Source organism: Panthera onca, chromosome D3 (assembly GCF_046562875.1).
Source record: "Panthera onca isolate mPanOnc1 chromosome D3, mPanOnc1 haplotype 2, whole genome shotgun sequence".
NCBI classification, from domain to species: domain Eukaryota; kingdom Metazoa; phylum Chordata; class Mammalia; order Carnivora; family Felidae; genus Panthera; species Panthera onca.
The window spans coordinates 17,423,696-17,447,385 of NC_138350.1; the positions used below are offsets into that span (position 1 = coordinate 17,423,696).

Here is a 23,690-nt window from a genome sequence, read left to right on the forward strand (position 1 = left end):
GCTGCCGACCGGGCTTGGAGCCCTGAGGAAGCAGGCCAGGAACCTCCTGGCACCCGCCGGCCACTCTGCATTCAGTGTTTCATTTCCTTTTCCAGCTCTTTCAAGGTAGACACCGTCATTTACCCTGTTGACATGTCCGCACACAGGCGGAAGGCCACTGGGTCGTGGCCGGCGACCGGTCTACAGAGCGGCTGAGACAGAACCAAGCCCGGGCCCCTTGGCTCGTTCCCCGAATGGTGCCGAGGTGGTCTGGGGATGGTGTCTCCCTGCATCACGAAATGCCTTCCCAGCTTTTCCCCTGTGCCTGACCCGCTCCAGGCGTCCATGGGCCAGTATGGCCATGGGCAGGCCAGAGTGGCTGTGGCAGTGACCTTCTCCCTGGCCAGCCCCAGCACACACCCACTCCAGGCCCCGGCACCTGGAGATCTGCAGACCCCCCCACCCCGGGACACTTGGCATTCATCGGGCACCTAACTTTGTGCTGGGCACGTTCATACACACTGTATCTCACTGGAGCCTCGCCACATCCTTGCAAGGTAGTAGGTGTCAGAGGAAGAAACCGAGGCTCAGAAATGTTAGGTGACCTGCCTAAGGTCACACAGCAATTCTGAAAAGTTGGGGTCTGGACCCCACAGCATGGACTCTTTTTCACACCCTGTCTCTGCCCTCTCCCCGGGCAGGGGAGCCCGCCATCCGGCCTGGGGGACCTGGGGAGCCCCCAGTTTGTTTTCGTTATTTTTTTTAAGTTTTTAAAAATTTTTTTTTTTTTTTTTTTTTTTAAATTTATTTTTGGGACAGAGAGAGACAGAGCATGAACGGGGGAGGGGCAGAGAGAGAGGGAGACACAGAATCGGAAACAGGCTCCAGGCTCCGAGCCATCAGCCCAGAGCCTGACGCGGGGCTCGAACTCACGGACCGCGAGATCGTGACCTGGCTGAAGTCGGACACTTAACCGACTGCGCCACCCAGGCGCCCCTAAAAATTTTTTTTTAAGTTTATTTATTTTTGAGAGGCAGAGCGAGCAGGGGAGAGGCAGAGAGAGGGACGGAGTTTGTGAAGCGGGCTGTGTGCTGACAGCGGAGAGCCGACACAGGGCCTGAACCCACGAACCATGAGATCATGACCTGAGCCCAAGTGGGACGCTTAACTGACTGAGCCCCCAGGAGCCCCACCCCCAGTTTGTTTGATGCAGGCCTCCCTTCCCATGCTGGGAGCCCCACCTGGGTGCCAGGGCGGGACCCAGGCCCTTCTGCACATCACTGTCACGCCCTGGGGAGCCCCGGGGTCCTGCTGGTGACAAGCTGAGAAGGTACTGCCAGGCAGGCTGCTGGGGGTGATCATAAGTGGGAAGCAGAGAGCAGTTGACAAAGAGCTTTTCTGACCTCCCGAAATGGGAGTCTCACAGCAGCTGCATCAGGTACGTATGCAACAAAGTCATCCCCATCTTACGGGATGAGAACGCAGAACCCGAGGATGGCCTGGCGGACCGACAGGAGGGGAGCGTCAGGCCCCGCCCCCCGGGCTCGGGCAGCCTCCGCCCTCACGCAGAGCTGCAGCCCGCCTGGGGCCGCGCAGTGCCGAGGAGGTCCCTGGAGGTGGGCAGCCCAGAAGGCCCAGACTCTGGAGTGAGCTAGAAGCAGGCTGGAGTCGGAGCTTTGCTCCTCCGAGTGACCCTGGACCAGCGAGGGAATTCAAGAACACGAAAGCTCCGTTCTGGAACTTGGAGAGGGGCAGAGAGACAGGGTCTAGGGCTAGATTCAGGGCTGGATGGCGGCCTGTGGCTCAGCTGTTCCCAGGGGCCACCTCCGCACCAACGTGATCTCCCGGTAGCCCAGGTCCCCACGTCCTGGGCCCACGGCCAGGGCATCAGGGGAGCACACGGAGGCAAGCCTGGAGCCACCGGCCGAGACAGGTCCCTCCATTTGGAGATGCTGGAATTGCAGATTGAGGACCCGCCTCCTATCCGGGAAAGGCTCCACCTTTGTGGGGCGGGGCCTGCGCGTGGGCGGTGGGGGCACGTGGCACAGACAGGCTGGGGCGGGCCCCAGGGTCCAGCTGGGGTTCTGGCCCTGCCCTAGCACCGGCTTCCCCCGGTTCCTTGGCCGGGCTCCTTCTTCCTAGGAGCTGAACTCGCTGAGCGCGAAGAGCCTTCCAGAATCACCATGCTGACATGCCGCATCCCTGCCCTTTATATCACCGCCTCGCAGTGCAGGCGACCACGACGTTACTATCGACGCTACAATCACCAAGGGCCCACAGTCACCCCAGGCACACTGGTCACCAGGCTCGGTGCTAAACGGTGTTAGTCGCCACGACCATTCACGATACGGGTGCACGTCCCCGTGTCCCAGGTGAGGCTAGTGACGCCCCCAGGGAGGGCAATCGCTTTGCCCGGCGTCAGCTGAGGCCGGAGGAGGGCGAAGCAGCTGGGATCGAACCCAGGCCTGTCTGATTCAGAGTCTGACCTCTGACCTGCCGCGCTTTGCGGAGAACAATAAACTACCACCAAGCCCCAGATGTGGCCCCCTGGGCTCCAGCACAAAGGTCCAGCCTTGGGGCCCCCACTGCCGGCTGCAGGGTGTGGTGCTGGGTCAAGGGGCAGAGGGAACAATCTGCCCTCTGTCTGTCCCCCCCCTCCCCAACCAGAGCTGCAAGCCCTTCCCTGTCTCCAAGCCCCTCCTGACGACCCCAGGCTCCTCCTGCTGTGGGCTCACACCCCTGAGAGCTGAACTGTCCCACGCGGTAGCCACACGTGGCTGACACGGAACTTCGAGGATTATTAGCACTTACTTCATTAACAAGGGCTACAAGACCACCCCATCTTACAGACTCCAGAGCTGCCCGCGAGGGGCCTGAGAGCCTGGGCAAATATTTCAGTGGAGGGTCCGGTACGGGGGACACTCACCTTTCCGGGAAGCTCTGTGCTTTCTTGACCCATGTGCCAGCCTTCAGAGCCCCTCCCCACTTCTGGAGAGGGGAACCTGAGACCACGTCAACCCCTGAACTTGCCCGGCAGCGACCTCGAACCTACCGCTAGGGCTTCCAGCTGCGCCGAGACTCCGCCCCCACACGTGCACCCTGTCCCACTGCGCCTGCGCATCCCAGGCTCCCTTAAAGGGCCCTCGTGGTCCCACCCGCCCCCTGCGCGGGCCTGGAAGGTGGAGTCCAGCTAGGGGGGCGGGTGGACTGAAGGATTTCTGTTTAAATCACCAGCACGGCCAGCTCACTAGGACTGTGGTGGCGGGAGGGGCGGAGGCCGGGAAACTGGCTTCAGTAACTCTTCCACTCCATAGGTGACCCTGGGGGACTTGTGTGGCCTCGATTCCAGATCTGTCAAAGGAGGTCGTGGCATCTGAAGGACGGGATGTCACCAGGTGATGTGTGATCAGAATGACAGGGCAAATGGGCCCTGTGAGAGGGACCTGCCTGAGGGCAGTGGGGTCTAGCGGTTAGAGGATCAGACAGACCTGGTTCCAAGGTTGACACTGCCCCTCATGAGCATGTGGCCTTTGGCAAGTGACCACCCCTCTCTGAGCTGCCTATTTCTCCACTGTAAAGAGACTGGTATTATCTAATTCAGTCACCAAGTCGCATTATCACCGTGTGCGGTTGAACATTAGGAAACAGGTGGCCAAGTCCCCTAGGGAACAGAATCCGCTTTAGAGAAGATGCCCCCAAAGTTAGGTGTGTTATTTCTGTCATCACCTACTCCAGCTGCTTTCACCTTGGAAAGTGCGTTTCCATGTAAAAAGAGGTCCAAAACAGATGCATCCCTCTCCCTCTACCTTGGAGATGCCCAAATCATATTAGCATATTAAAGGCTCTGAAAAGTCCTGCAGGCAAAGTATCCATCCTTTTAACCCAGCATTTCTCTAACTTTTTTTTAGTTCTTTTTTTAAATGTTTGTTTATTTTTAATTTTTTTTAAGTTTATTCATTTTTGAGAGGCAGAGACAGAGCGTGAGCGGGGGGAGGAGCAGAGAAAGAGGGAGACACAGAATCCGAAGCAGACTCCAGGCTCGGAGCTGTCAGCACAGAGCCTGATGTGGGGCAAGAGCTCACGAACTGCAAGATCATGACCTGAGCCAAAGTCGGATGCTTATTAATGTTTATTTATTTTTGAGAGAGAGAGAGAGAGACTGAGCATGCGCAGGGGAGGGGCAGAGAGAGAGGGAGACACAGATTCTGAAGCAGGCTCCGGGCTCTGAGCTGTCAGCACAGAGCCCGACGCGGGGCTCGAACCCACAAACTGTGAGACCATGACCTGAGCTGAAGTTGGATGCTCAACTGACTGAGCCACCCACGTGCCCCTATTTATTTTTGAGAGAGAGGGAGAGAGTCGCGTTCGCGAGCCAGGGAGAAGCAGAGACAGAGAATCCCAAGCAGGCTCGAACTGTCAGTGTGGAGCCCAACGCGGGGCTCGAACTCATGAACTGTGAGATCATGACCTGAGCCAAAAACCAAGAGTCTGACGCTTCCGACTGAGCTGTCCAGGTGCCCTCCCTAAGTTTTTGTTTCTATCCACTAATATCCCAAAGAACAAATACTTCAGGAAATACTGAGTCCTACTTCTTGTACTGCAATTAGGGAAACTAAGTCCTTCTCTCTGGTGATGTGCGGATCTCAGTTGCCCCGGTTGCAGCACAAAGACTCCTAATGAATTTGTGGCAGAGCAACGGCTGGAATCCAACCCTGGCCTGGAGTCATTGGGCCTCAATTCTGGGGCCACCACATCCTAGTTGGTCCTTGTCCACCGTGTTGAGCTAGGCCCAAAGAGGGGAAAGGACCCCCAAGAAGAGACGGGAAGACTTCATTCGACAAGTGGGAGTGAGTACCCCTATTTTGAAAATGACAAAAGTGAGGTTCAGAGAGGGAAGGCAACTTGCCTGAGGGCACACAGCAACTAGGTGTAGACTCTCCCCAGGCAGATCTGGGCCACCTTCTCTCCTTCTCTCGTTGTTGGGAGGTGCGGGACCTCCTGACTCTTACAGCCTGGGGACATACCCCATGGGGAGCTCAGCTAGGGGTTCTTTCCAACTAAATTGGCTGCTTCCAAGTTCCCTCTGGCCTCCTCTGAGGAGGCCCCCGGGTGTGACTACAGCGCCCCCTGGTGGCCAATCTGCAGGATCCGCAGTCCCACCCTGCTCCAGCCAAAGGCTGCTGTGTGGGATCCAGTGGACGCGTCCCAAACCGAGGGGGGCTAAGAGCAAGCGGGCCTCTCTGATGTCACTAGCACCTGGATCTGGGCACCTGGATTCAAGTCCCAGTTCCACCCAAACTCCTCTGTCCTCTCCTGTTAGAAGCCATCACAGATGTTACCATGGAGAAATGGAATGTGCACATGCTCTGGAAAGGCCAAAACACTAAGGGAAAAAAAAAAAAATCCCGCCAACCTCTTAGAAGGGTTCTCCTCCTAAGACAGAGGGGGCAAATCCTGACTCCACCACATCTAAGCTGCGTGTTCTTAGGCAAGGGTGTTCACTTCATGGGGTCTCACTTTCTTCATCTGTAAAATGGTGATAAAAATGTATTCTGATTTGGGCAAAGTATCAAGAAACCCTGACTCGGTTGTTAAATGAGAAAGAAAAAGGATCATCTCAAACAACCATAAGAAGCCTTAAGGTAGGGCGGCCCCAGGGTTGGTTAATTCAGCAGCTCGACGGTATCATTGAAGACCCTTTCTCATCCTTCTATTCCACGAAACCCCTTTATGGTCACAAAATGGCTGCTGCAGTTCCAGGCATCGCATCACAGACCTGAGAGTGCCCAGCAAAGGAGAAGACAGTGTCTTCCTAGATTGCCCTTATTTTCCCAGAAGCCCCCTCTTCCTTCAGCAGACTTCTGTCTTATAGGTCAGAACTGGTTCACGTGGCCATTCCTCTACCAATCCCTAGTAAGGGAAACAGAGTCACAGTGGTTGGCTCAGGGGAGCGCATGATCGGAGGAACAGAGTGAAGAACTCTGAACTAAACAGGTGCTGTGGAGAAAGAAGAGGGCATGTGACTCCTGGAAAGGCACCAAACACCTGTCTGTCAGTTCCCAAACATGGTTCCTGAGACGTGAATGCAGAACCCTGAGCACAACGCCTAACACTCCGTGTTCACCTGCTTCCTCCTTTCTGGGATTCCCCCCGAGACCAGAAGATGCCGAGCCCGCTCTCCTTCCCTGGGCTTGGGTCTCCGCTGCCAGCACCCCTTCCATCCCGTCCTCTGCCTCCACCACTACCCCTACTTTTCACTTCAACTCATAAGCTTGGGAGAACAAAGATCTCCCCATTGTCCACGGTGGCTTTGAACTCCTGGAAAATAAAAGGTAGGGGGTGCTTGATTCTCGTGCGAATGTTTTTACCAGGGAGCCAAAAATTGATAACAGTAGGAACAGGGGCCTGGAGTATTTAATGGCTCCGTCCAAACAACTGAAACGATCAGAACACACGGTCGTCTGGGCGAGGCGTGGAGACTGCCGGCTACGACATCATTACATTTGGAAATGTCAGACGCGTGCGTTCCGGGGAGATGAACAGTGTGGTTGAAAATGGCTTTTGATTTTTAAAAAATCCCCAGCATTCATCTAAAACAATAATAACAGCTAATAATAACAGGGCATGTAATAATGAAGTATTCATAGGCATAAGAGGTAATTGTTCAATTAAGATCTGAGAGTTTCTGAGACTGTCTTTTCTGATGGGGTCCCATTGTTTTTGACTCTGGTAGCACTAATTATTTCCCAGTAGTGCTTTAAACTTGAGATGAAAAAAGCTCTCCTGTCAAATATGACATACAAGTGCTTTATCATTATTAAATACACATACACGCACATAATAAGAAATCCGGGTTGGAATAAAGTTAGGGGTATGTTCAAAGAGAGAGAGGGTTCTAAATGGGAGCCGACAGTCTCAGGGCTCAGCCAAGACAGCAGGCGACAGCCGGGGTCTTCAGGGCAAAAGTGACCTGGCCTTGTCACCTGTCACCCTCAGGGATCAGTGTTTTCTCTCCAGGATGGGCTCTGCGGGCACAGAATACCTGGGTTCAAATCCCCAGCCAGGTGCCCTGGGCAAGAGTCTTCACCTCTCTGAGCCTGGGGTCCCTCATCTAAAACGTGGGGCGCAGTGGACGGTCTGCATCCGCTAGCTATTGCCATAACATCGATGCTTGCGCTTAAATCACAAAAACTCATCGGCATAAAAAAAAACCATTCTTTCTCATGCATCTTTGGGGTTCCTCTGATCTCACCCAGGCTCCACAGATCTCCTCCCATCCTCCTCCGGCGGGGATGTCCAGGCATGTCCACTGGCATGTCCTCCAGGCATGTCCACTGGCACGCGGTGATTAAAACAGATCTCACAGCCAAGCCGGGGATGCAAAATTACGCTTTGCCCACAGTGGGAGAACACCATGAGGTTATCTCGCAAAGGCACGGACAAAGGGAAGAGTGGGGAATTGGGGCCGCGGACACACTCTAGCACAAGTACCAACCTTGCAACTTTCCGCGGTAAGCGTCCCCCATTCTCGGTCCCCGTGGGCTAGGGGAAGCCAATGTCATCCCCGGCGCCAGCTCTGCCTTTCAGAGGTCCTGAACCTCAGGCTTTCTCTGTTACAGAGATTGGCAAGTGACGGAAGAAAGCCGCTGGGGTGCAGCTGGGCGTCGGGGGGAAAAAGCCCCGTAGCAAGCAGACCCTAGTGGGCCCGCCCAGGCAAGAGGGATTCCTGGCTGGGGACACTCTTTCTCCAAGTGTCCCTCTGCTTTAGGACACTGCTGCTTCCCGCCGGCTGAAGCAGGAGACACGTGACCCTATTCTGGCCAATGATACAAGAGGGGAGGTCATTCGGGGAAAGGTTTCCTCCCTTAGAAAGAGAGAAAAAAGAACCACCATCATCATTCTCTTCACTCCAACATTACTCTCCCCAACCAATCTTACTCTTTCCACCAATCTTACTCTCCTGCCAATGTTACTTTCCACCAATATTACTCTCGCCCGCCATTATTCTTCCCACCTGCATTACTCTCCCTCCACCAACATTACTCTCCCTCCACCAACATTACTCTCCCCAACCAATCTTACTCTTTCCACCAATATCACTCTCCCCCCAATATTACTTTCCACCAATATTACTCTTCCCACAACATTACTCTCCCCCCAATGTTACTTTCCACCAATATTACTCTCGCCCTCCATTATTCTTCCCACCTGCATTACTCTCTCTCCACCAACATTACTCTCCCCAACCAATCTTACTCTTTCCACCAATATCACTCTCCCCCCAATATTACTTTCCACCAATATTACTCTTCCCACACCATTACTCTCCCCCCACCAATATTACTCTCGCCCGCCATTATTCTTCCCACCTGCATTACTCTCTCTCCACCAACATTACTCTCCCCAACCAATCTTACTCTTTCCACCAATATCACTCTCCCCCCAATATTACTTTCCACCAATATTACTCTTCCCACACCATTACTCTCCCCCCACCAATATTACTCTCGCCCGCCATTATTCTTCCCACCTGCATTACTCTCTCTCCACCAACATTACTCTCCCCAACCAATCTTACTCTTTCCACCAATATCACTCTCCCCCCAATATTACTTTCCACCAATATTACTCTTCCCACACCATTACTCTCCCCCCACCAATATTACTCTCGCCCGCCATTATTCTTCCCACCTGCATTACTCTCTCTCCACCAACATTACTCTCCACAACCAATCTTACTCTTTCCACCAATATCACTCTCCCCCCAATATTACTTTCCACCAATATTACTCTTCCCACACCATTACTCTCCCCCCACCAATATTACTCTCGCCCGCCATTATTCTTCCCACCTGCATTACTCTCTCTCCACCAACATTACTCTCCCCAACCGATCTTACTCTTTCCACCAATATCACTCTCCCCCCAATATTACTTTCCACCAATATTACTCTTCCCACACCATTACTCTCCCCCCACCAATATTACTCTCGCCCGCCATTATTCTTCCCACCTGCATTACTCTCTCTCCACCAACATTACTCTCCCCAACCGATCTTACTCTTTCCACCAATATCACTCTCCCCCCAATATTACTTTCCACCAATATTACTCTTCCCACAACATTACTCCCCCCCACCAATATTACTCTCGCCCGCCATTGTTCTTCCCACCTGCATTACTCTCTCTCCACCAACATTACTCTCCACAACCAATCTTACTCTTTCCACCAATATCACTCTCCCCCCAATATTACTTTCCACCAATATTACTCTTCCCACACCATTACTCTCCCCCCACCAATATTACTCTCGCCCGCCATTATTCTTCCCACCTGCATTACTCTCTCTCCACCAACATTACTCTCCACAACCGATCTTACTCTTTCCACCAATCTTACTCTCCCCCCAATATTACTTTCCACCAATATTTCTCTCCCCACCATCACTCTTTCTCACCCACATTACGCTTCCAACTAACATTTCTCTCCCACTGTTACTCTTTCCCACCAACATTCCTCTTTCTCATCATTACTTTCCCACACCAACATTACTCTTCCTCGTCAGTATTATACTCCTCCACCATTACTTTCCCCTCACCAACATTACTCTCCCCTGCCGGCATCGCTCTGTCCCACCATTATTCCTTCCTGCCAACATGACTCTCCCCGCACCTCCGTTCTCTCCCCCTACTAACATTCCTCTCCCGCCCAGCATGATCGCCCCCCCCCCGCCTCAGCCAGCGTGACTCTTCGCCCCTTCCCTGCAAGTCTCCGTCCTCTCCAGCTCGCCCACGTCCCTTAGGCTCACGCTACCACCGCCGCCCAGAGCCCAGCTTCCAACCGCCACCCTCGCGCCACCCTGGTCACTGCTACTGTTCCTCCTTCTCATCCCCGCCCCCACCGGCATCTCTCAGCTCCCCCGCCTCGTTGCTGTCATCCCCACGCCCATTACCGCTCCCCCCCCCACCATCACCCCCACCATCTTCACCATCAGTGAATGCGCATTTATTGAGCACCGACAAATCCCAGACCCTTTACAGAACACACCACAGGCGCGGGGGCGGCCCCACGCCCTAGGGCCCCGGCCCCACAGCAAAGCCACCCCGCTGCTGCGCAGGGTGCTGTGGGGCTGGCCGGCAGTGACCTGGAATGAGGTCCTGAGGCCTCGGCCCAGGTTCCATTTGGGGGCAGGGATCACACCACTTTCCTGAGTGCAGAGCAAATAAATAATGGAGAGGCAGGTGTCGGGGCCCCCCGGGACAGAGAGGCCCTGGCATTGGCTTATGTGACTCCATGGGAGTAAGACAGGCGGCCAGGAGCCTGGTGGCCCAGGTGGGGAGGCAGAGCTGGGGGGGCGGCAGCCTGGGGACCAGAGGGTCCTGGGGCCTCCCCTTCATCTCCGCCCGGCCCTCGCCTCTGGGGGTCAAGGGAGCACGTGGGGGATGCCCTGGGAGGCACCACTGAAATGCGGGTGGAGTAGAAACAGGTGGGCGGGGGGACGGGGCTGGACGGCAGGCCAGAGACCCTGCCCCGCCCACAGCCCCTAGAGGGGAGCAGCGTCTGTCCTCCACTTGGGGGGGTAACTCTGCTGGTGGCCGTCGCAGCTGGGGGTCCCCATGTTGTCCAGAGGCACCACCACATCGTCTGGGTTTGAGTTCTTGTTCAGCTCCACCACACGCGGCACCACCGAGGACCACCGATCTGTTGTGAGCACGACGGAGGGAAGGATGAGGGTCGATAGCGCACGCGTACACACCGAGCACCTGCTGTGTACCGGGCGCTCCGTAGTGCTCTAAAGGGGCAGGCGTGCTTATCCCCATCGTTATAGACACGGAAACTGGGGCTCAGAGAGGTCAAGGCGCCGCCCGGGAACACACAGCAGTGAACGGAAGAGCCAGAATTCAAGCTCAAGGCAGAATGCCTGAGGGCCCATGTCCTGTGTGCGGCGTCTCATGCACTCGGCGTAGAGGAAGGGCATCCCAGGGATGCACAAGCAGCGAAGGCAACAGCCAGCCCATCATGCCCTCCCATTCTATAGATGCGAGCGGCGAGTCCCAGAAAGAGGAGAGGACAGCTCAGAGCAAATCGGGGATGAGGATGACCAGGGCCCCCCGCTCTGCACCCCCGAGTCTCCCCACCCGCTTGCACTCACCCCTCCGGAGCCGGCCCACGGTGTGCGAGAAACCATAGTACTGGTAGTTCTCGCTCTTGCCCGGGTCCTCATTGATGATGCCCAAGTTCTGGTTCCAGTGAGACCAGTTCACCTCGTCCACCCTGCCGGGGCCACAGCAGACAAAGGGTTCGGGGGGGAGCCCCCACCGAGACGGCACCCCTTCCCCGCCCCCAGGCAGCCGCCCTGCTCCAGCCATCCCAGCACATCCTCCTCCTTTTCCTAAAATTTCTGGTAAAATACACATAACATAACGTTTGCCTTTTGATCCCTTTTTAAGTATACACTTCAGTGGATTAACTATATTCCCAGGCTTGCGTTACCATCACCGCTATCTAGTTCCAATATTCCCACCACAGAAATTCTGTACCCGGGAAGCAGTGACTCCCACTACCTGCCCCGCCGGCCCCCGTAACGCCCGGACCCCATGTTCTGCTTTTTCTGTCTCTGTAGATTTCCCTATTCTGCACATTTCATGTAAATGGAATCGTACACTGTGTGCCCTTCTGTGTCTGGTTGTTTTCACGTGGCATTGTGTCTTCAAGGTCCACAGCGTCCTGAACTTCCTCTGGATGCACCCCGTTGTGCTTCTCCCTTCATCTGCAGTGGACCCCCTCCTTCCTGACACTCTCTCCCCGGCAAAGGCAGGAGGCAGCCTCTTGGGCCCAAACTGGCTCAATACGCTTCTCCCCTTTTAAAGTGACTTTTTGTTGTTTTCATTCGACCTCCATATTTCGGGCAATTTCCGTGTGCTAGGACCCAGCAAGGAAGATCCATCCACTCCCCTCCCTTTACAGCGAACTGAGGTTTCTGAACGCTGTTCCCGCAAGGTCACAAAGCTGACATATCGGAGTCCGGATTTGAGCTCTGGAGCCAAACAGAACAGGACTGGCTGGCTGGCCCGTGGGGTGGGTGCTGTCATCGTCCCCACTTCACAGAGGAGGACGCTGGCTTTCCCTGACCCCAAACATGATGGTTGTACTCTATGCCGGCAATGGCTTTACAAAGAGTCACCTTAAAAGAAGAGTCACCCAGGGGTTCCCCTGAGAAGGTGGCCCTCCCCGTGCATCCCGGGTAATGGCCCAAGTCCGGGAGGCTCATTCCTCAGTTTCCCCTTTCTGCCGAAGCACTGAAGTGCACCCATTGTTTTGTCAGTAGAAGATGATGCCTGCAGGTCCCTGCTGTCCCCCCAGCGAGGGACAGAGGAGCCATGTGGACAACCCAATGCGCATGGGGTGCTAGCTGGGCTTCCTTCACGTGCTAAGGCATCTGATCCGCACAGCTGGCCTGGGGGGGGGGGGTGTGCTATCATCCTCCCCATTTCAGGGATAAAGAAACGGCAGCTGGGAAGTAAACCGACTGGCCCAACATCACCCAATAGCACCGAACTCCACTCGGGCCCATCGGGGACTCAGTGGCTTGGGAAGTTGCAATGGGTAGAAAGCACAAGGAGGCTCCATCTGCGCAGGATGGTTCTGCCCTGCCTCACCTGAAGCACCATCTGCGGTCTGGGGTGCCGTCTGAGCTCTTGCCCACGGTCACCATCTCGCCAGAGCGGAAGGCCTTCCTCAGGAACACGGGGAAGGAACGCTCGATGTCCAGAATGGTGGTGGCCCACTGCAGGGAGGAAGGGGCGGGCAGGCCATTGGTGAGCACCCGCTCCCCACTCCCCTCCCCACCACCTACTGCCCTCAAGGTGCCAGGGTGGGCGGGGTTATCCATTCCACTACCCACAGGGGCCCCGGCAGGAGCACAAATGAGTGAAGTAGGATCCGAGCCCTGTGACGCACTCACAAGGTCACCACTCGCCGTTGGGAACACTAGGGCGGGGTGGGGACTGGAGCAAACCAGGGAGCACCCGCCCCGCGTAAAGGAGACAGCTGCTGTCGCCCATCCTCGCGCACTGCCAGAAAGGAACGCGGGCCCGCCTTGCCAGGCTTCCCACTTTCAAGAAAGGCCAGAAGTCTGGATTTTTACATGCTATCTCTTAACTGTAAATCTTTGCGTTCACTTTTTTTTAAATATGGCAATGCAGAAAATAAGTAAATAAATCTTTGCTGCTCAAACCCAGTCTACAGGCTGCCAGTCTGCATTTTATGAGTTACACCCAGTGGGGAAACTGAGGCCTGGGGAAGTAAGTGGTGTGCATAAAGAGCAGGAGAAGCCTGGGGCTGGTAAAAGCCCCCCCGATACAGATACTGATGCCTCCCTGCACTGGGGTGGTCCACATCCACGCCAGCCTGATCTCTTGGGCTGTTGTGGCGGGGGGGAGGAGCTCAGAAGCTGCCCTCGGGCTTCGCACGGGGCCCCCGCGGAAATGCCCATGCTCTCTGAGCGTCCTGTGCCAACAGAGCTCGCTCAGGGTCCCGGGGGAGCCGGATGTGTCCCGTAAGCCGGACCACAAGGTGAATCTGAGACCGCTGCTGGCGGTCAGGCAAGAAGCCTCTGGAAATGCATTAGGTAGCTCTGGGAAGTAGGCCGTGGCCTACAACGTCCATTTTACAGACAGGGAAGCGGAGGCAGAATGAGACGAGCAGTTGGCCCCGAGCAGAAGGCTGAAGGGGGTGCAGTGGGCCGGGTCTCTCCGTTCTGGAAGGGGGCGGTGGCTGGCGGGGTGGGGGTGGGGGTGGGAGGCCCCCCCGGGGCGTCACCTGCAGCTTCCAGATGTGCTTGCTCTCCTTGGACACCTGGCCCACCGTCTCCCCCATGAGGGCGATGAGCATGTTGAGAAGTAGCACGAAGGTGAGGATGATGTAAGTGACGAGCAGGATGATGAAGACCACGGGGTACTTGGTGCTGCTCAGCATCTCCAGGTCTCCCATGCCGATGGTCAGCTTGAAGAGGTCCAGGAGGAAGGTGCTGAAGGTCTCGCTGTCGCGGCAGGACGGGTACGTGGGCACCGTGCAGTTGGTGTGGTCCTCGCTGCACACCTTCATGTTGGCGCACGGGTTCAGGAGGGACACCAGGGCTGTGGGAGGGACGGGGTGACATTCCCTGAGTGACGACACGTGCTGAGAAGTGCAGAGCGCCATTCCCATTTGACAGCGGGGAAAGCTGAGGCTCGGTGAGGGGAGCACACCGGCCCAGGGTTACCCAGCCTATAAACAAAGCCGAGGGTCCACAGCCTCTGCTCTTTCCACAAAGTCTTGCTAATGAGGAAAAGGTTCCCAGGATCTAGCCCAGCGGTTCTCAACCAGGAGCCGCTTTTCCCCTAGGGGACATCTGGCAGTGTGTGGCTGTCACAACCAGAGAGGCAGGCAGTGCTACTGGTACCTCGTGGGGAGCGGCCGGGGACGCTGTTAACCACTCCACCATGCACGGGATGCTCCCCACAGAGAATTATCTGGCCCCAAGTGTCAGCGGGGCCAAGGCTGAGAAACCCCAATCCAGCCTATTGTTCTCAGAGGTCTTGGGAGCCTGGAAGGCCAACATTCCCAGAGGGCAGGCTCTCTGTCGTGCTCCTATTTCCCAGCCCACATCAGCTCAGAGGGGACAGGTGGAAGCCGAAACCAGGTACCAGCTCTGACTGTCCCAGGAGCCATGCTTGCCAAGGCCCTTGCCCTCCCCAGACATCTCAAACCGATCATGGTGCACATCCCTTCCCACTGAGCCCAGATGAGGCTTCAGAGTCCTTCTCAACACAGTTTAGTAGCAACGATTAACCCTACGCCGTCCAGGGCAGGGAGCACGAGGAGGCCGAGCCCCTTCAGTCAGCGGGGCATATCTCATAGCACCTCCATCTGGGATTGCGGCGAGCGGGTTTCAATACACATGCCGTGGCTGTTGAGTCGCGGAGTGGCTGCTGACCCGCGTTGAGAAGGATTCTGAGACCTTATCTGGACCTATTGGAAAAAATCACTCTACGATCCATTAGCAATGTCTGCCATGGGCACAAAACAGAATAGTGGCATGTTTGTGTTAGGTCAGCTTCAGGTGAGGGATCCAGTGTCCCCTATCAGGAGAAGCCCTGGAACCAAGCTGACCACGAAGTTGCTAGCCTCTAAGCCTCTGCCTCAGTTTCTATAATTAGGACTGCAGTGAGGCTGGCCTCTTGACCCGAATCCCAAAACACTGCAGAACCCTTGACGCTCTGTCTAGTTTCTTCCCAGTCCTACCCCTGGGAGGGGGCAGCTGTATCCTGTCCCTATCTCCCCAGCTAAGGCTACAGTTCTTCTTCTCCAGCATAATCCACACAGAAGCTTGGCCTCATCTGGGTTAAAATCTCACCACCATCAGATTCCTGTTTCAGTGCTTGTCCCCAGACCAACCTCCTCAGGTGTGAATGTGGCCTGGTGAAGTTTGAGTCAGCTGCTCCCTTTTGGATGCTGGGCCTTGGATGGCAGCTCACCCACCCCTTGGGGACCAGCCCAATGGCTCAGTCGGTTTCCCCATCTCTGGCCCTTCCCCTATGGCCTGTGCCACTGAGGTCCCCTGGTATCATGACATCCCGGAGCAGGCATATTGGAGACAGCCAGAATTGACCTGAACTGTCGGATTAAGTATGAAAATGCATCCTTCCCGGGGCGCCTGGGTGGCTCAGTCGGTTGAGCATCCGACTTCGGCTCAGGTCATGATCTCACAGTTTGTGGGTTCGAGCCCCGCATCAGGCTCTGTGTTGACAGCTTGCTCAGAGCCTGCAGCCTGCTTCAGATTCTGTGTCTCCTTCTCGCTCTCTGCCCCTCCCCCACTCATGCTCTGTCTCTCTCTGTCTCTCAAAAATAAATAAATGTTAAAAAAAAATTTTTTTTAAATGCATCCTTCCCTGTCCCCATGTCCCTTCCATGTGGTTTTGCGGATCTTTTCTTCAAGAGGCAGAGTCTATCTCCCCGCCCTTTGAATCACAACCGGTCTGTCACTTGCGTTGGCCAAAAGAGAAAAGCAGCAGTGACGGTGTGCCAGGCAGCGACAGTGAACACTTCTACTTGAGTTCTTGGAACCCTCAGACCACCATGTGAACACGCCCAAGACGGCTGGAGGATGGGTGACCACGAAGAGAGCAAGATCACCATCCCCCATGGCCATCCTCACTAGACGGGCCGGCCAGCAGCCAACCCACAGCTGACTGCAGACACAGGAGCCCATGGAGATGGGCCGGACCTGGCCCGGGTCGGCATGACCACCCAGCTGACCCCAAGACGTGTGAGCAATAGTAGACGACTGGTTGTTTTAAGCCCCTAAGGTTTGGGTGGCTCCTTTTGCAATAATAGCAAATCCACCAATTTTACCATTTCCTAGCTTTTGAACTTGGGACGAGTTATTTAACCTTCCTAAACCTCAGTTTTCTTATCTGTAGAAGGGGTAATAAAGGCACTCACGCCCCCGACCCATCAGGGGTACTGATGAGGCAGGGATGGGACAGGACTCAGCCCAGTGCCTGGCGCACAGGAAGAACTCAGCACACGCTGGTTACCGTCCTCCGCGTACCACGGCCACCCCACCCGGTGGGGTCCTTGCCCCACCCTGTGCCCCGGGCCCACCACCCGGGCTACCAGAGCTCACCTGAAGCATAGCCAATCATGAAGAGCAAGTAGACCAGCAGGAAGCGGAAAAGGTCTTTGAAGAGGATCTAAGGACCCCGGTGGGAATATGGAGACACAGATGAGACACGTGGTTTCTCGCTTTCCGGTCTTTTCCATCCCAGATCTTCCCACCTCCACCCTATCCCTTCCCCCTCTCCAGCAATGTCCAGACCCTGCCTGCTGCCCCCACAATGCCCCATGTCCTTAGGGCTGAGGGCACCATCTACATGCATAAGATGCACACAGTCTAGAGGGTTCCCCGGGCCCATACCTTCTGGATCATGATGCTATAGGTTCCCGTCAGCTTCAGCCCACGGGTAAAGTAAAGGGCGTTCATCCAGCCCAGGACCAAGGCAAAGACCATGACAGCCAGGTAGGCTTCAATCCCCGCCAGGTAGAGGGCCGCTGAGACAATCACTAGCACAGAGTAGATGAAGCTGGAGGGCAGCAGGGGCCAGAGGGGAGAGGGGATGATGAGGCCCTGGAGGTGGAGACATGCCCCCAAGCCCTCCAGGGTACCAGGACATCCCGATGCCTTCTAGACCCCCAGAAGAGAAACAAAGTGGATGCACTGGGTTCCCCAGCATTCCTGTTGGTCAGAATGCTCAATTAGTTGGCAACTGATGTGTGCGATGGCCCCAAGGCCCTCCAGGATCCCAAAGCGATGCCCTTTGGAATTGTTAGAGAAGGTGGTGTTCAGTGGAGATTTTGTGGCTAAGTGAATTTCATTGTTGTCTAAGAAAAAGGGAAGAGATGTAGTACACATACAGCAACTTATCCTGTGCCCCAGGCAGACATCATTAATCAAGCACAGCACTCTTACCCACCAAACACAAACATGCCTGAGGATGCTTCACATGCCACTCCTGGCAGACATTAGCAATCAATCACCAGCATAAGACATTGCGTTGTTTCTATAGAGGTGTATACGGTGAGAACCCTCTAGCAATCATGTCTTGCTTTAAGCAGAAGACTCTATTGCTTGACATTGGCCTTGTCCTGATGTTGGGCTACAGCTGTCTGGGCTGGGTGAACCCGCTCCTAATAAGAGTCACCTCCCCAGCAATCTGGATGCTGTCCCTGCCCCAACCGTGCCTTCCTCACCCAGAAGCTGCCAGCCTGGGGACCTCTACTCACTAGAGTAGCTGGAAGGAGCCATCGATGAAGAGAGAATTCACTCCCGGGCATTTCTTCATGAACAAGTCTTTGATCTGGAAGAGGGGAGGAGGCATGTGAGAGCGGGGTAGAGATGGCAGGAGTGCAGAGGGGAGGGGAGAGGAGAGAGGGAAGCAGAGACCAGATGATGGGTTCTTTTCTTTTGGGGGAGGAGGAAAAAGCAGAGAAGGAGGGTACAGGCTTAGAAGAGGAGGCAGAAAAAGGGAGTGGAAGGGGGGACATAAAAGGAGGAAGGAGGAAGGGAGGAGGGAGGGCAGGGTGGATGGGGTCGGGGGCCAAGCACTCACGTTGGTAAAGAAGAACAGGATGCCGGTCAAGAGCGTGATGATCTCGCCCGCCAGCCTCAGGTAGTCCACGGTGGTGCGGTAAGGGTACGGAGGCTGAGGGGGCAGGTGGCGCACGGGTCCTCACCCAGCCCCTCCAACATCTGGCCCTTGATCCGGACGCGCCCCAACGCCCCCCACACACCTGGATCCTGTGGACCCTCCTCCCTCACTCTCTTCCCCCTGAGTGCGGGGGAGGGGGGCACCCCCCATCCTGTTCCTCAGCTCTCTCCTGTCCCTCCCACAGGGGACCCCGCCCGGGGGTGGGGGGAGGCCCCAGCTGTGCCCCAGCTCCTGCCCGGCTCGCAGCCACTCACAGTGCCCTCCAGTGGCTGGTAGTAGGCGGTGAGGGTGAAGATGACCATGGCGCACAGATAGGAGACCACGTTGATGTAGAAGGAGACAGCCCCGAACTTGCGCCACTTGTCCCTCAGCAGTTCATTGATGGGCTCCACGGCCAGCATCTCGTGGCGGTTCTGTGGGAGACAGGGTGATCAGGGGCCACCCTTCCCGGCACGTGGGATCTAAGCTGGCTGAGTCTGGCACGCCTTCCCCCACCCTCTGCCTCCTCCTGACCCGCTCTTGAGCGACACTCGAGGGTTCATGGGGAACTGGATGGGGATTCAGAATCAACACCAGACTACTGGGCTCAGTATTCGAGGCTCCGCCCAATTCTGCCCCAACTTACCTTTGTAGCCTATTCTAGGCTCAGAGAACCCAGAGCTGGAAAGCTATTCTCATGGTCCCCAAACTCCAACCTATGGATTTTGCCGGTAGCAAAATCACCTATGTAGCTCATCAAAAATATAAATCCTCGGGCTTCAACCTCAGAAGTTCTGAGTCAGGAAGCAGGAATGGGAAATTTAGCCCCAGGATGACAGACAATTGACTCACCCCGATGCTGAACCCTAGGAAGACATCAATAATTGAGCCCTGCACAATAGTTCTCTATACTGTTGTTTCCCAGGCAGACACTGCCAATCAATCAAAGCTTGTACCAGAGATGCTAAACCTCCCACCACCCCGATTCGAAATCAAGCTAGTCACTAAGTCAAGTTAGTCACTACTTCCAAAGATGAGGGAAGTGAGCTCCAGCAAGGGAAGGCATGTGTCCCAGCTCACAGAGCCGGGGAGGAAAGGGAGACCTTCTGCACCTAGTCCCCAGCATTTGATCAGTGTCCCGTCCCTTCAGTGACTTGACTTTCTTCATAACCATGGATCTGGGCAACAGCATAGCCACAGAGGTGCTATTGCAGTGTTATTCCTGAGAGTTAAAGGCAGAAACAAACCCAAATGACCAAGAATAGAAGAACGGTTCATTAGAATGTGGTACATTTACTCGCAGCAATGATATTGCAGAAGAATATTTAATGGTGCAAAACGATGTTCGCAAAATACTGCTAAGTGAAAAAAAGAGCTTTCATAACTTCATCTAACGACTACTGATGATAATAGCTGACATATAATGTGTATTCTGTGCCAGACTGTTCTCAAATGAACTCATTTGGTTCTCCCAACAACTCCAAGGGATGTGAACTATCCTTATCCCCGTTTTACAAAAGAGGAAGCTGGGACTCAGAGAGGTCGGGTCACTTCTCTGGAGCCACACAGCATGTAAGTTACAGAGCCCCTCCCAGCCCCGGGGTCCCTTCCCTGATCCCAGCCACACCCTTCCTTCCCTAGGCTCTGTCCCCTGCCTTGGTGCTCACCTCGATCTTGCTGTTGTACACCAGGATCTCCAGCACAGAGGCCTCTTCCCCACACGTGTCCAGGGAGGAGAGGTCATACAGCGAGGAATACACCGGCCCGTAGGCCCAGTCCTTGAACTTGCGGGACAGGTGCCTCGTATCCTCGTCTGTCACCTCCCGGCGAATGATGTGCTGAAAGATCTGCACGGGGTGGGGGCGGGAGGGTCAGGGGGCCCCAGGGAGGGACACCAACGCTCAGCTTCTCACATCAGAGGGACCCCGGGGGCCCTGCACAGCCCATCACATGGTGCCTCCCCAGAGAGCAGCACGTAGTGGGGAGGAAACATTTACTTAGCATGTCCTGGGCGCCGGACCCCGTGCTCACATCATCTTGTTCTTACTCTTACCATCTTAGTCTTCAGATGAGCAAACAGAGGCTCAGAGCAAAGAAGGGTGTTCCCTGAAGCCGCACAATCAGTCAGCTGAAGCCAGACTGAACCAGGCCAGCCATAAAAATCTGAATTGTAGGGACGCCTGGGTGGCTCAGTCGGTGAAGCGTCCGACTCTTGATTTCGGCTCAGGTCACGATCTCACGGTCGATCGTGGGTTTGAGCCTCACATTGGGCTCTGTGCTGACAGCGCGGAGCCTGCTTGGGATTCTCTCCCCCCTACCCCCGCCGCCCCCCGCCGCCCCTCCCCTGCTTGTGCTCTCTAAATAAATAAATAAATAAATAAACTTTAAAAAATGTTTTTGAAAATCTGAATTGTAACGAGTATCTTTTTTATGTAATCAAAACAACAATTAACCAGTTTTATTAACATGTTAAATCTAGAAATAATTGTTAGATCCAGTCCCTCCTGATGCCACTGCGACTGTATGTGGCCTACACACAGGATACTGAGGAACAGAGAGAGGGGGTGGAAATTGCCCAAGGCCACCCAGGTTAATAGGGCAAAGCCAGAATTTAAACTTAGGCCTTTTAAACAGAAAATCTTAAAAAATAATAATAATAATGGGGCATCTGGGTGGCTCAGTGGGTTAAGTGTCCAACCCTTGGTCTTGGCTCAGATCATGATCTCATGGTTCATGAGATCGAGCCCTGCATCAGGCTCTGAGCTGACAGTGAGGGGCTTGTTTGGGATTCTCTCTCTCTCTGCCCCTCCCTGATCATGCTCTCCCTCTCAAAATAAATCAATAAACTTAAAACACACACACACACACAAAACCTTAAAGTCAGGCCTTTTCCACCACCTCAAGACTCTTTTATAAATTGGAATTTTAATGACTTTTGCTATGATTTTAATAGGACAATCATAATCCCTGCCATTTACTGAGCACTTACCACCCACGCCAGGCTCTTTATTAAAAAGCTTTAAATGGATCGCCTTATCTCGTTGTCATGTGATCCCGAAGGGCACTATTTTCATCCCCATTTTACAGACGAGGACACTGAGCACAGAAAGGGGAGGGGAGATGCCTGCAGTCACACGCTGGGAAGTGGCCGAGCCAGGCTTTGGACCCAGGTGCTCCAGACTCCAGAGCGCCCCGGTTTTGGTTCTCAATCAGGGCAGTGGTGCCCCCCCCAGGGGACGATTTGGCAATGCGTGGAGACTTCGGGGGTTGTCCCAGCGGTGGGGAGTGCCACTGGTATCTGGGGTTCGAGGTCAGGAATGCGGCTAAACATCCTTCACTGCACAACACAGTGCGCACACCCCAGAACAATCTAGTCTCAAATGTCAGTTGTGCCCAGGATGAGAAATCCCCTCTGGGCCCTGTGCTGTGAGGCCAGAGGGGGAAAGAAGCTGTGCAGGGCCCTCGGGTTGGGGGCTGAGCTAGGACCCTGACAGTGGATTATAGGGGAGTTCACATGGGGGGGGCCCTGTGGCTTAGATTTCTATGAGTGCCTTGTCCTGGCTGGCAGGAGTGGGGCATGATGCTCCCAGTGGCACGGGATGAGGACTGAGGCTCTGGGATGAAGTCGAGCAGTTTGGCTAGACAATAGGGAGCCACAGCAGGTTCTTGAGCCAGGACATCTGCACAATGGGGTTGGCATGACAGCAAGTGGGTGTGCATATTAATAATAATGAACGTCAGCGCAGCCCCCTCCAGTGTGTGTGTGTGTGTGTGTGTGTGTGTGTGTGTGTGTGTGTAGGGGAGCGGGGGAGGGGCTGCCTATGCCCCACCCCCCACCCCCCACTCACCCCAATCTTGCCGGTCTTGGCGGCCATCATGAGGGGCGAGAGCCCATCGTTGTTGAGCACGGCCTCCAGGTTGCTGTCGGGGAAGAGGCGGGCACACTTGAGCAGCAGCAGGTCGTACATCTTGGTGACGAACTTGGTGTTCTCACGGGTGTTGTCGGCGATGGCCACCAGGGCGTGCAGCACCGTGTTGCCGCGGGAGTCCTGCCGCCGCATGTCCGCCTTCTTGTGCGGGTTCTCTGTCAGGTAGTTGACGATGTGGGGCTGGTTGGTGCAGGCCGCCAGCGACAGGGGCAGCTCGCCTGCAGGCCCGGGAGGAGGCAGGGAGAGGTCAGTGAAGGGGGGCCCCGGGGCAGGGCTCCGCCCGTGGGTGCTCGGGGAACACGCGTGCCCTGGGGACACTGGACACAGTGCCAACAGTCCGTGTCCACGTCACACCGAGGCGGTTGCACATTTCTGCAGGTGACATGCGGGAGACGGGCTGTGGGCTTGCGATTTGGACGCTGCGAGGGATTCTCTGAGGGACCTTGTCCCTGAACTTCAAATAACATGTGCCTTTAAGCAGGGGTGAAATTCAGGGGCACCTGGGTGGCTCAGTCAGTTAAGCATCTGACTCTTGATTTCAGCTCAGGTTGTGATCGCACGGGGTTCATGGGTTTGAGCCCCGCTTCGGGCTCTGCAGTGACTGTGCAGAGCCTGCTTGGGATTCTCTCTCTCTCTCTCTCTCTCTCTCTCTCTCTCTCTCTCTCCTCCCCCGTCTGTCCCTACCCTGCTCGTGCTCACTCTCTCTCTCAAAACAAATAAATAATTTTTTTTAACGTTTATTTATTTTTGAGACAGAGAGAGACAGAGCATGAACGAGGGAGGGTCAGAGAGAGAGGGAGACACAGAATCTGAAGCAGGCTCCAGGCTCTGAGCAGTCAGCACAGAGCCCGACGCGGGGCTCGAACTCATGGACTGTGAGATCATGACCTGAGCTGAAGTCGGTCGCCTAACCGACTGAGCCACCCAGGCGCCCCACAAATAAATAAATTTAAATATATATATAAGCAGGGTGAAATTGAGACTCTTTCCTTGGTTCGGCCGGGACGTGGTGGTGATGGGGTTTGGGCCCTGCGATCGGGCCACTGGTGGGTCTCAAGGACATGTTGACAACCTGTCCCAGCCCCAGAGGCTTTCATGGTCCCACTGCACAGACGGGGAAGCTGAGGCTCAGGGAGGTGAGGCGACCAACACCGACATGGGGCCAGAGCCCTTGGCCAGCAGGGGCTCTAAGTGTCTGGGGAGGGGTCAGGGCTGTGGACACCACCAGGCACCCCAGCACCCTCCTCACCAAAGTAGAAATAGCCTCCCTCGTCCTTGGGCTGGAAGAAGCGCCCCCGGGCCTGGGCATGGACGTCAGCTCCTTGGGCCACCAGGAGCTCCACGTAGTGTTTGCAGCGGCGCTCGATGGCGATGTGCAGGGCAGTCTGGCCTGGGGAGGGGGGTAGGGACTGTCACCGCAGGCAGAGACCGGACCAGGCTGGAGCGCGGTGGGGCGCAGAGTGTGGAAATCAGGCGAGGGGCTGCAGGCCCGGGCCTTGACCGTCTCCACCCAAGGGCGGCAAACGGACCTCCAGACACTGCCCGGATGTG

General features: G+C 55.4%; 1 protein-coding gene across 1 annotated transcript in view; it reads right to left on the reverse strand.

Moving 5' to 3' along the window:
* Positions 1 to 10,110: 10,110 nt before the first annotated feature.
* The window catches only part of TRPV4 (transient receptor potential cation channel subfamily V member 4), a 35,203-nt gene continuing 21,623 nt past the window's right edge, over positions 10,111 to 23,690 (reverse strand). The window contains exons 5-16 of the mRNA XM_060612522.3: positions 23,389 to 23,529; positions 22,059 to 22,357; positions 19,878 to 20,057; positions 18,486 to 18,644; positions 18,133 to 18,225; positions 17,807 to 17,880; positions 16,941 to 17,106; positions 16,650 to 16,716; positions 13,802 to 14,118; positions 12,640 to 12,767; positions 11,133 to 11,254; positions 10,111 to 10,681 (exon numbers count right to left, since the gene is read on the reverse strand). Of these exons, the coding sequence (XP_060468505.1) occupies positions 10,524 to 10,681; positions 11,133 to 11,254; positions 12,640 to 12,767; positions 13,802 to 14,118; positions 16,650 to 16,716; positions 16,941 to 17,106; positions 17,807 to 17,880; positions 18,133 to 18,225; positions 18,486 to 18,644; positions 19,878 to 20,057; positions 22,059 to 22,357; positions 23,389 to 23,529 (1,904 nt within the window). The 3' untranslated portion in view covers positions 10,111 to 10,523. The remainder of the gene's footprint in view (positions 10,682 to 11,132; positions 11,255 to 12,639; positions 12,768 to 13,801; positions 14,119 to 16,649; positions 16,717 to 16,940; positions 17,107 to 17,806; positions 17,881 to 18,132; positions 18,226 to 18,485; positions 18,645 to 19,877; positions 20,058 to 22,058; positions 22,358 to 23,388; positions 23,530 to 23,690) is intronic.